General features: G+C 55.5%; 1 protein-coding gene across 8 annotated transcripts in view; it reads right to left on the bottom strand.

The window, feature by feature from the left end:
• Window positions 1–526: 526 nt before the first annotated feature.
• The window catches only part of DOCK6 (dedicator of cytokinesis 6), a 52,528-nt gene continuing 41,610 nt past the window's right edge, over window positions 527–11,444 (bottom strand). For 6 of the 8 annotated variants that reach the window (XM_072602303.1, XM_072602306.1, XM_072602309.1 and 3 more), the window contains 23 exons: window positions 11,135–11,305; window positions 10,858–10,997; window positions 10,538–10,707; window positions 9,551–9,705; window positions 9,073–9,255; window positions 8,686–8,812; window positions 8,425–8,509; window positions 8,068–8,164; window positions 7,733–7,867; window positions 7,280–7,432; window positions 6,991–7,149; window positions 6,787–6,887; window positions 6,444–6,636; window positions 6,196–6,339; window positions 5,875–6,006; window positions 5,513–5,527; window positions 3,773–3,898; window positions 3,046–3,135; window positions 2,589–2,825; window positions 2,309–2,452; window positions 1,936–2,042; window positions 1,630–1,797; window positions 527–813 (listed from right to left, as the gene is read on the bottom strand). In XM_072602303.1, the coding sequence (XP_072458404.1) occupies window positions 771–813; window positions 1,630–1,797; window positions 1,936–2,042; window positions 2,309–2,452; window positions 2,589–2,825; window positions 3,046–3,135; window positions 3,773–3,898; window positions 5,513–5,527; window positions 5,875–6,006; window positions 6,196–6,339; window positions 6,444–6,636; window positions 6,787–6,887; window positions 6,991–7,149; window positions 7,280–7,432; window positions 7,733–7,867; window positions 8,068–8,164; window positions 8,425–8,509; window positions 8,686–8,812; window positions 9,073–9,255; window positions 9,551–9,705; window positions 10,538–10,707; window positions 10,858–10,997; window positions 11,135–11,305 (3,075 nt within the window). In that variant the 3' untranslated portion in view covers window positions 527–770. Of the gene's footprint in view, window positions 814–1,629; window positions 1,798–1,935; window positions 2,043–2,308; window positions 2,453–2,588; window positions 2,826–3,045; window positions 3,136–3,772; window positions 3,899–5,512; window positions 5,528–5,874; window positions 6,007–6,195; window positions 6,340–6,443; window positions 6,637–6,786; window positions 6,888–6,990; window positions 7,150–7,279; window positions 7,433–7,732; window positions 7,868–8,067; window positions 8,165–8,424; window positions 8,510–8,685; window positions 8,813–9,072; window positions 9,256–9,550; window positions 9,706–10,537; window positions 10,708–10,857; window positions 10,998–11,134; window positions 11,306–11,444 lie in introns of those variants that run through there. The other 2 variants (XM_072602304.1, XM_072602310.1) reach the window with 2 other exon arrangements.

The following is an 11,444-nucleotide window of genomic DNA, read 5'->3' as shown; positions in this document are numbered from 1 at the left end:
GTGCCTCCCTCCTGGAAGGAGCGAGTAAAGAAGCCAGCCCGACGGGGATAAAATTCGAGGGCCCGTTCCATTTCCTGGAGAAGGGGTGTGGGGCAGAATGTCGGGGCATCCTGGGGTTCTGCCAGAACTTCCACCCTTTCCAAATTGCGATAACACCCTCTGTACCAGGGTAGCTCTCTCCTTCCTTATCCACAGCGGCCCAGCTGTTGGGGGGAGGGCGGTGTCGGAGACGAAGTTACCAAAACATCTCCTAACATCCCAATCCAAACGGAGAGAGGGCGGGCCACGAGTGGGCGGAGTGCCCCCACTATTGCCCCCCTCTTCTTTTCCCCAGGCCAGGTCCAGCTAGCAGGATGGGGCCACTGCCTCCCCGGCCACCCCAACCCAGCTTGGACATGCTCCCCAGCACCCTGGTCGGGACTATGTAGACAAGGTGTGACCTACAAGTACCCTCCCACAGAGAGACAGACCACAGGAAACCCGCCCCCAGCCAGCCCTCTTCAAGGGAGGATTCATGCTCAGTGGGTGATTTTTTAAAAAGTCATTTTAAATTAAAAAAAAAAAGAAAACGTAAACACAGGTGTAGACCCCTCCTCCCCCAACTTGGCCCAGTGCCAGAGGGGGGCAGGGGTGAGGGTGTAGAAGACACAAAAGCACCAGAGTGGCCCACTGAGGGGGGAAGGGGGGCCACCCCAGGCCAGGTCTCCATTGTGTGTGCAGGGGGGTGCCAAGCTCCTGGGTTGGCCTCTGTCCTTTGGCATCCTTCTCAATCAACCTTCAAATTTTCTGAAACTTGTTCTGTTCAAAGAGTTCCTGGGGTGGGGGGAGAAGGGAGAGAGAGGGAAACACATCAGAGTAACAGTGTATGTCTGCCCCCTACCCCAAGGTTTCCTTTTACAAAAACCTCTACCTCTTCCTTCCTCCAGGGAGCCCCCCCCCCATTATTCCCTTCTTACATCAATAGGGTTCACTGGCACCCGGTCAATAAACATTTAAGCTCCTAATATTTACTTACTGCACTGTGCTAAAAGCTGGACATACAAAGAAAAGGTAAAAGACTGGCATCTAAGTTAATTTGCCCAATATTTACCCTCCCCCTTCAGCCTTTTCTAAGTTTTATGCCCTCCCACTAGGTTCCTCAAAGACTCCCAGACCATGTGTTGGAAGGCATCCTGGAAGATAATAGACAATGTATCTGGGGGTCAGGAAGTCCTGGGTTCAAATCCAACCTCAGGTACTTAATAGCTCTACAGCCTTCAGCAAGTAAACAAAACAACAGCTAACAATTATACAGGTTTTAAGATGGGTAAAGCCCCTTATCTGTATCATCCCTCATAAAAAGCTGGTGAGGTAGGTGTTATTATCCCTGTTGTACAAATGAGGAAAGTGGGGTTGCCCAGGCGCACACAGATGGTGAGAGCTGACTTCATTCACTACAATACCTGGCTGCCTCCTAAGCCCCTTAAACCTTCTGAGCCTCAGTTTTCTTGTCTGTAATAACAGCTCCTAACTGAGCTCATGTATTCCCAGCACTTGGCAAACATGAAAACCCTATAGAAATGTGATGGAACATCCTGATGTTCATGGATCATCATGTCTCCTTGGCTTGAGGGCCCTATTCTTCCTTACCTGGGGCTGGGGCCTGAGGCAGCAGGGGCAAACAGCTGTGGGATGCGCTGCATCAGCAGGGGCTGTAGTGCCTCCTTCAGGCGGCTGTAGTTCCGTTCGAGTTCTCGGTGATATTCCTTTTGGTCAGGGCCAATCAGGACTTTGTTCTTCCGCAGGGCATCCTCACACCTGGAGTCAGAAGTGGGGTTCAGGCTCTAGGGGTGGCTGGGGAGCTTATGGGGTGGGGTGAAGTAGGAAGGCCCAAACCAGGGGTAGGGGCTGTGGGGCCGGAGAGGTGGGGAGAATAGGGAAGATGGGGACACTTACTTCTTGCAAAAGTCCTTAAAACAAAGACGGAGCTTATTGTGATGTCGGAAGAGCTTGGGATCCTCAGGGATCTCAGCCAGAAACACTTGTGCCACTTCCAGGGGACCCTGTTTGTAGATGAAGAGGGAGCTGAGAGCTTGTTTGGTTAACACTTCAGGCCTGCAATGACTACCCCTGGACCCAAACTTCAAGAGTCCTGGCAGAGATCATGCCTAGCCTTATTTCACTTCAGTATCCTCCATCCTTGGTCTCCCACCTGGTACACTGGTCCTCGAGCTCATGCTTGGTTATCTGCCTTGGTCCAACAATACCACCCATTTCAGTCTGTTTGTGTTCCCAGCCAACCCAGATTTCCACCCTCTGATAGACGTGCCTGGTTCACTGTGGGCCCCACGGAGCCCTGGAGCACCATCTGGAGCATCTTGGCATCAGGTGGTTCCTGCTCTGTGGCAAAGGCGAGCTCCCTCGTTTTTTTCTGCATGTCCTCGATGGCTACCTCCACGGGTGTCAGCACAGTCTGGGGACACACGACTGGGGTGGGTTTGGGAATGACAAGGGGAGCCTGGGTGGGACATAGGGAAACTGGGGGTTTGCTGACTCTGCCCTGCCCTGGAAGGGTCCTTATCCCAGCCCCAGGATTGAGGCCCTGGTACCTCCTCCTTGTGGATGACATTGATTCGGGTCTTGATGTAGGGGAAGGCGTGGGCTGTGGTCAGTAGCGTCTTTCGCTTGTGCTGCTCCCGAAGTTCCCCATGGGCCCGGCCATCGGTGGTGAAGGGTGTACAGAACAGGAAGGTGCGGAGGTCATAGTTCTTATCGAAGTATGTCACTCGGTCCTTCAGCTCGTATGTGTCAAAATAGGGCTCTACGTAGGTGATCTGGATGTAGGCCTGGGAGCAGCCAAGCGAGAAGGCCATGAGGGGCCCTCAAATGCTCTAGAATCACCATCCCCCAACATGACTCAAGCCGAGGCACTCCCCCAAATACCCTCAGGATGGCTGCCAAGAGGCACCCCCAGAGGTCACACCTCCTGGACACCCCCTGCTTTATCCTTTAGAAATGCTGAAGGGTATGTGATGCCAGAGGGGATGCTTAGGTGTCTCCTCTTACTTTGTGGGGCTCCAGCTTGGCTTTGTCCACAGGGTTAGAGTCTTTGATCATCTCAACCACATCATCCCCAAAACGCTCTGAGTAGAATTCCTGAGGAAGGGCAGGTCAAGGGTTTGGGAGACACTTAAGGGAATGGGGCCAGACTGGGCCTGGGCAGGGCAGGGGGGATAAGGGGGCCCAGGATTTCTCCCCAACCCCCAATTTCCCCCTTCATGAATGGTCAGAAAGTTAATGAGCCCGGCTCCGGCCGGCCCAGCCGCAGCCCACAGCATCCCCCCTACCCTGAGTCATCATACCAGCCCCCCTTTCCCTCACTCATCACGTGGGTAGCCCAGGCTTGCCTGGGCCCTGGAATTCACTGCTAAATTGATAACAAATGTCTGGGCTCTGCTCCCCCTCAACCTTCAGCTTTGAGAGTCTCCTCCTCCTAGCCATGAGCTGGTACCACCCCTTCCTTCTCCCCCTCCCTTTCCAGGGGAACAGAATACCAAGCTGTTGAGTGGGGACCAGGGCCTGCCCAGGCCCTACCGGCCCCTGGATCTCATCACCAGCACCTTGTTAAGTTCCCTTACTAACGAGCCAGGGAGAATGGGGAGAGGAGGGAGGGAAATTCAGAGAAGTAGGACGAGGAGGGAGCCAGGAGCCTCCAGGAAGGAGTCAGTCTGTCCATGCCCCTGCCTCTGGGAAGGGCAGGCCCTGGCCATCCTTCCCCCAACCCCCAAGTCACCTCAAGCCGGTGGGAAATCTCAGCAAGTTTTGTGATCGAAGGCTCCTTATATACAAACTCTTGCTCATCCAAATCCCCAAAGCGGGAACCATAGAATCCGACGCGGAAATACGTCCCAAACATGCGCTGGAGACCTGGGTTAGGGGTCAGGAGTTAGGCTCAGGAAAGCACACCTACTTCAGGGAAAGTAATTTTCTCCTGGTGCCTGGCCTCAGGGCACTCTATGGCAGTGCCACCTCCATCAGCTGGGGAAGACCCAGGAATCCTAATGCCCTCCCTTCCCCAAGGCTGCCAGGTTAAACCAGGAGCCCTTCCCCTGACTAAGGAGGCACCCTCAGACTGGGAGAGGGGGAAACACCCTCCAATCCCAGAAATGGGAAAACTGGGGTTGATGGGATTTGAGATGACCAGAACTTGAGACAGAGATGGGGAGACAGGGAGAAAGAGAAACAAATACAAAAACAATGCCCTAATCCACCCTCATCCATGGAGGCCATGTCCTGAAACCTAGAACCCCAGACTCCAGTTTCCTGGCCTTCCCTCTCTCCAAGAAGTCTAGAACACACACATGTTAACTGTTCTCTTTTTCTGGGAGTGGGCTGTTTGGGTTTGACATTAATTCACTCACCAATGGCATGTCCAGATAAGGGAAGAGCCAGTCACAGGGACCATGGAGGAAAGAAGAAGGAGAAAGAACACATCCATGTGTGACCTGAGGCACAGGGTCCCTTTCCTTGTGAACCTGGACTTAAAGTAGGGGACCCCAAAAAGACAAGAAGCTCCCAAATCCAGGGGCCCTGGAATCAACCCATTCCAAGAGATAGCCTGAGGCAAGTAGCTCTGGGAAAGGAGAGGGTAGGGGAAGGCCCAGGGGTTCCAGGTGGCCTCAGTGCCCAAACCACACCAAAACCATGTTAGGATTGAAACTTCTTTCAGAACCCCAGAGGGGCCTAAAAATAACCCGGGGTGGGGGGGCCAAGCTGAGAAGACCAGCTGTGATTAACCGAAGACACAGAGAGAGACAATCAGAGGAGAAACAGGCTCAGGGCTGCTAACTAGATGGCGGATTTCTGGGGGGCTGCTCGAAGCTGGATGGAGTTGGGTTTGTTCTGGGTTGGAGGTTGGGGAGGGCTTCAGAAGGAGTTACACTGAGTTGGAGGGGGTTTCTACTCTGGGTTGGGGTTTCAGGAGGGCTGCTCTGATTGGTGCCAGCAGCCTCAGCCCTGGTAAGGCAACTGCTGGGATGTTGGCATGGTCTTTTGTCACCCTATCTGGACTACCCAACCACAGCCCCAGAACCAGGCCGGGAGTGGTGTGTGTGTGTGTGTGTGTGGGGTGGGGATGGGGGTGGGGTGGTAGGTACTGCCCACATGAAGAGGGTGCCCAGGGAGGCCCTTCCCCTCCCCCAAGCACTCGGGGACTCCCCAGAGGCAGCAGCCACAGCTGGGTTGAGTCATCTAGGCTCAGGCGCTGCCCATGGGACCAGAGAGGGGAGGAGGGGGATCATGACCCTGGCAATGGCCACCCCACAGCTGTGCCAGGCAGGGGGTGGAGACTGGATAGGGTTTAATGCCTCCCCTCCCCCCTGCCAAGCCACAGCTGCTTCTGATCCTGGGGAGTGGGGGTTGTGTGTGGGTGTGCTGAGTTCCTTGCGCTCCCCCTGGTGGTTGTAGGGCTATCCCAGCAGGCTCCATGGGGGGTGTCTAGCTCAGGCAGGGAGGAGACTGTGACTCAGCTTACCTCCCAGCCAGAGCTCTGAAGGGAGAAACAAAGTGAGAGAGAAGGTGAAAGGTGCTGAGGTCCACTGCATTCCGTCACGCCGCGCCTGCCCACCCAAATCTCCCCCAAACCTCCGGTGGCTACTTTTCTATCTTCATCACTCCCCATCCGTCCTGGGGGCCAGCCTGTATTGGGGAGGGGTGGAGGCAGGGAGTGGGGCTGGGGGTGTGGAAGCCCAGTCTGTTCAGGGGGCCAGTGTGAGGGGATGCCATTGGGACCAAAATGTTGGTATGGATGGAGGGTCCTGGCATCAGCTACTGATCTAGAGAAGGTGGCTATAGTTCAAGATCTGGAGGGTGAGAGGGATGGGGTTCAGCTCTGACCTGATGGATGATCTTGGTAAAGGCTTCCTGTAGTTTCCCATGAACAATAGCCAGCTTCTTATAGTCCCGATGGGCCTCCAGGATGGGGATGAGGATCTTGTAGACCTCATTGACAGCCTCGTACAGCCCACCCTGGGCCACGGGGAGCAGAGACACAGAGCTAGACACATCCCTGGGCTTTCCTTGCTGGGTCTCTAGTTGGGCTAATCTCCCAGGCTTCCCTCTCCCTCTGACCTTATCTATGGGATTCCTTGGGGTTCCCTCAGTGATTTCTGCTCCCCTATTCCTTCCCAACAGCCCACTCCCCTGAACCCTGCTGACCATGGTGAAGGAGGTGGCCGCCTGCTCCAGTAGCCCCACCAGCCCCAGTTCAGTGAAATGCTTGCCAGAGCAGATCCCCTCTTCGTCAGGGGAAAGGATGTCATCTGAGATCGCTGACTCTTCCAGCACGTTGGATGAGATGCTCTAGGCAAGAAGGTGACCCAGTGTCCATGGAAGGGCTCAGTCCGGGTGTGTCTTTCCTCACCATCAGCCCTATAGCCCCCATGCTCCCACTGCCCCCTGCCCACCTGGAAAGTGACACAGCCCACAGGCAGGTGTCGGCAGTCTTCTAGCAGGGCAAGATACTCAGCCACCAGGGCGGCTGCGTGGACAAAGCACTGGGCTGCCTCTGCATGGTTTCCCCGTTCTGCATGCTTGCCCGCCATGTTCTGAAGCCACGTCAGCCGAAGATCTGGGGAGCCTTGGTACCCACGGGCAATCCTAGTATCAAGCAGGAGGCACCTGGTCTGTCCCATCCCCCTCATCTCTCCATGGCCCCTCACCAGTCCCACCCACCTGTCCCACCTTGCCAGCCTCCTGACTGCCTGCCTATCCCCTCTGGCCAGCCTCCTAACCTCCCAACCCCCTCACCTGTACATAAGATCAATGAGCATCTCTGGGTCTTCCTGATGCTCCTTCATTTTCACTGTGTCTGTCAGGATCATGTGCAGGTTGAACATAAGATCTTGGACCTGGGGGCAAATGCAGGGGTTGGAGGGAGGCCAGGGGAGCAGCTGGAAGGGAGGGGAGGAAGTAGGGTAGGGAGAGGGAAGGGCTGGGCCAGGCCTTGGGCACCTGCTCAGCAAAGGTGCTGTCCCGTAGCTCCAGGTCCTCCTCAGCATAGGTCAGGATGGTCTTGAGCGAACGCCGCAGGTGCTCCTCGTTGAAGTTCTGTGTTGTCCCCACAAGGGACGACAGGGACATCGTCACCTGCATCTTCACCCGGGCAAAATTCTGTGGGGGAGCCCCATGAGAGCTGGTGAGGGCTGGATGCATCTCTCTTGCCTTCCCTTCTTTTCTTCCTTCCTTTGCTCCCACCCCCACCTTCTCTATGCCCCTGCCATCCCCACCCATCCCTGCTTACATTTCCAATCTCATAGTTTTGGCGCATGAGGAGGTAGAGGGAGGCGCTGGCATGGGTGCGGATGGTGGTGACTCGGCTGCTACAGTGGCGAAGGAGCCTCAGGCAGAGGTCTGCACATAGCTCTGTGTCCTCTTCAAACAGCAGCTCAGGGAACTGTCGCCCCCACCCCCCAACATACACGTTAGGCACACACATGCATGTGTGCACTCATGTGTGCATCTTTTCCTGGGAGCTGACACAGCCTGGGCTCCTTCCCAGAACACATGGGGTGCAGAGGACCACCCCCACACTCTGGGAGTGTCCAGGGAAAAAGATTGGGCACTGGATTCTGGGCGAATTCTGCAGCTCTTTCCTAGACGTAGGCAAAGGTCCTGGGTGGAAAGCAGGGGCAGAGACACTGGGCTAAGGGTCAGGTGGGGGCAGATGCATGATACATGCCTGGGCCCCTCTCACCTTGGACACGAGAGCTCTCTGCGTGGCCAGGCCATGTTGGAGGAAAAGGGCACTCTGGGTACAGCCTAGACTGTGCAGTAAAACCTTCAACACGGCTCCTAGAAGGCCCTCCTTGGCCTCCGACAGGATCACTGTCTGGGGAAAAAGATGGATGGGGGAGAAAAAGGTGCATGGACTGCAGGCAGATCTATAGATGGGAGAAGGATAGCAGTAATGAAGGAGGATGTAGGGATAAAGGGGGAAGGCTGGGGGATGGGAGTCATGGTGTCAAGAGTCACCGTTAGCCCCAGGGTCAGAAGCCATCTTCCCTGGGCTCACTGCCCAAGGACTCCTACCTGTACAATGACCTCTAGCGTGTCTAGTACAATGAGGTTGGCTTCTGTTGCAAGGTTCCCATCTACGAGGGCTTCATGTTCCATCTCATCCTTGGTTCTGTAGAGAAAAGTGTGTGTGTGTGTGTGTGTGTCTGTGTCTGTGTCTGTCTGTCTTGGACCATATGTACACAGGGGAAGGATATCAAGCAGATCCAGACCCTGCCAGGTGGGTTGCCTCCATGGCTCCTGAATGGGTTTGTGGAGGGCTGCCTCAGGTCCAGGTTTGGAACTCCTAACCACCACCACCCCTTGCCTTGTTTCTTGAACCCCTCTCCCCTGCCCCCACCACCAGCCCAGTTCTCTTTCTACCCCACCCACTTGTCCACTCTGTCTGACGTTTGCTTCCAGTGCGTGACATTCTTCCTCCATCTCACGTTCTCCTGGTTTCCGTACGGACTTCTCTCTGAGACACAAGTACAGACACAGTCACACTGTCACTGGGAAAGTGCCCCTTCTGAGCTGGCCAATGTATGCGCAGGGCTCAGTGGGTCCCTTCCACGTGCCAGCATGCCATGGGAGAGGAGCTAAGGGAAAGGGAGGGGTCTGGCTGGCCCAGGGGGAGAGGAATCTCCAGCTTACCCCGGCTTCGCCGCACCATCTCTTGCCGGGCCCCAATGGTTCCCAGAATAGCCTCCTCTAGTCGGGCTTTCATATCCAGTGACTTCTTGAAAGTGAGGCTGTTGATGCGTTCAAAGGCTTTCTTTCCCTGGTGGTGGTGGGGGGAGGTGTGTTAAGGGGTGGATGGTACGTGAAAGAGGGGGTCTGATCTGGTAGGTTTTGTCTAGGGCAGATTTGTCCCACAACTTTTTGTGGGTCTGGCCCCTTTAAGGGATGAGATGGGACCATGGGGTCACAGATCTAGGGCTGGAGGTCATTGAGCACAAACTCTTCATTTTAGGGATGTAGAAACCGAAGGCCGGGGGGAACTGACTTGTTTGGGGTCACACAGGGAGGAAGTGGACAGACCTTGTATTCAAAGCAGGATGTGCAAAGATGTAGGAGGTCCAGCAGGCGGGCAAGCTGCCCAGGGCCCAGGTCACTGGTCCAGTGCTGCAGGAGCCCAGGCTCCGCATTCTTCAGCACCCACAGTGCACAAATCAGCAGGGTCCGGCTCGTATCTGCAGCCAGGGGACTAACTGTGCGGGGGGCCTGAGAGCAGGACAAGGCTGACCTATGGATTGGGCATGGCTGTCCCTGCCCCATCCCAGGCAACCTGGTCCCGGACTCTGGGCCATCTCCTCAGACTAAAGATGCAGGGACATTACTTCATCCCTTCGATCCTTCACCCTCGATCTACCAGTTCAGCCCCTTCCCCAAATCTCTCCTGAAGCTATCTTTGGGAGAGCAAATTGACCCTTTTCCTTGTTCTGAAAGCTGGGGTCCAGCCTTTCCCTACCCCTGTACACACACTGGCATTTCAGTCCCCTCCACCCTCAGTACTTACAGGTGGAGGCCCCGCAGAGATGCTGGGCCGTGGACCTGGGGGTAGGGGGTTCCCTGCTATGGCCATGGCCACAGATGGGCTGATGGTACTGCCCCCATCCACATCTATATCCACATCTGGCATGGAGGCCAGTCGGGAGCGCTGCCCACTGCTCTCTGCAGAGGAAAGGACAGATTTTACTGGAAGTTGGGAGGGAGAGGTAGGGAGAAGCCAAGTCTTCTTTCTTAGGGGGGTGAGGGGCATCCTGAACAAAGTTCTTTCTATCTCCCCTCGCTGGGGCCCCAAGAAAACCCTCTCAGCCAGGCCAAGAACATTTAAGCTCTATGGGCCTGGCAAAGGAAAGGCTCTCCTTGGAGAGCCCTCCACCTGTCTCCCCCTCCTTCTACTTGTAGGGCAGGGCACTGCCAGGATGCTTCCTATGGAAGAGTGGAGAGCGAGCCCATGCCCAGAAGAGGAGAGAGGTGCTGCTCCCCAGCTGGAGCACAGGAAGTGCTTGGCATGCTAATTCATCTGATACAACTCTGTGAGGTAGGTGCCAGTATTATCGTCCCTACTTTATAGATGAGGACACTGAGGCACATAGAGGTTTAGTGACTTACCCAGGGTCACACAGTGAGTATCTAAGACAGGATTTGAACTAAGCTTCTCCTGACTCCAAGTCAGCTAGGTGGTACAGTGGAATCAGGAAGACCTGAGTTCAAATCCAGCCTCAGACACTTACTGGCTATGTGATCCTGAGCAAGTCACATAAATTTTGTTTGCTTCTGTTTCTTCAATGGTAAAATGGGAATAAATAACAGCACCTACCTCAAGGGGTCATTGTGAATGTCCAATGAGATAAAGTGCTTTGCAGAGTGCCTGGCATACAGTAGGTGCTAAATAAGTGCTTATTTCCTCCTCTGCACCTCCTTCCTCCTTCATGTCTGACACTACCCACTGGGCCACCTGGCTGGAGGCTCCACCTGCTTCCCAGGTGGAAAGACTGACCTGAGAAGTCATGCAGTTGGGGGAGTGTATCCAGGACGAGGGTGAGCAGTGGCAGGTAAAGCTGGGCTACTCGGGCCTTGACCTCAGGCTCCGCATAGCGGGCATCAGCATCATGGCTGCACAGGAGGCTGTGCACAGCACTGATCGCTTTCTTGTGCAGAAAGAACACCCTGGGGAGGTTTGGGGGGTTAGCAGTCACACGAGCCCTTGCCCTCTCACCCACGTTGGTCCCCCTCGGCTGGAGCCTGGCATCCAAGGAGCCTTTGTGGGCTGGGCTGGAGTGAAAGGGGGTTCAGGAGAGGGAGGGGCCCCTCACTTACCCCTCAGCTTCAGGCTCTAGAATCAGGGCCAGCTCAGTCAGTAGGAGCCCAGCCAGAAAGTGCTGCTGCCGGAAGGAGCCTGAAAGCTCAAACATGCTGATCACCTTGGGGTCCTGGACATGGCTGGAGAAGGCTGAACTCTAAGGGGGACATTGTAAGTTCAGGGCTTGGCACCCAGGAGACCCCAGATAAAGCTGGATGCCAAGGGTTGAGGTCCACTTTGGAGGAGGTGGTAAACAGGAGTCAGGGTCAAGGTCAGGATCAAGGCTGGCCTTACCTGGGAGGTGGCAGAGGAGACGGAAGGTGAAGGGGAGGCTGGGGGAGAGATGGGGCTGCATGGCAAGTTCAAAGTCACGTAGTGCTCGTGGCTGCAGAGGATCCGGGTGAAGTCCATACGCAGGGTTATCAGCCCATTGGGGTTGGGGGATGACTGCAGACGAGTGGTCACCTGTCCAAGGCTTTTGCGGTCAGTGGGGCTGGCAGAGGAAGTGTTGCCCCACGGCCATCTCTTCCTTTCCTTTCTCCCAGACATACCTCCTCCTCATCCACCCGAATACCACCACGGTGCCCTCCTAGCTTCCTCCAGC

Source organism: Notamacropus eugenii, chromosome 4 (genome assembly GCF_028372415.1).
Source record: "Notamacropus eugenii isolate mMacEug1 chromosome 4, mMacEug1.pri_v2, whole genome shotgun sequence".
In the NCBI taxonomy this organism is placed as follows: domain Eukaryota; kingdom Metazoa; phylum Chordata; class Mammalia; order Diprotodontia; family Macropodidae; genus Notamacropus; species Notamacropus eugenii.
The sequence above is the reverse complement of the archived record's forward strand: the minus strand, read 5'-3'. Positions and strand labels throughout refer to the sequence as shown.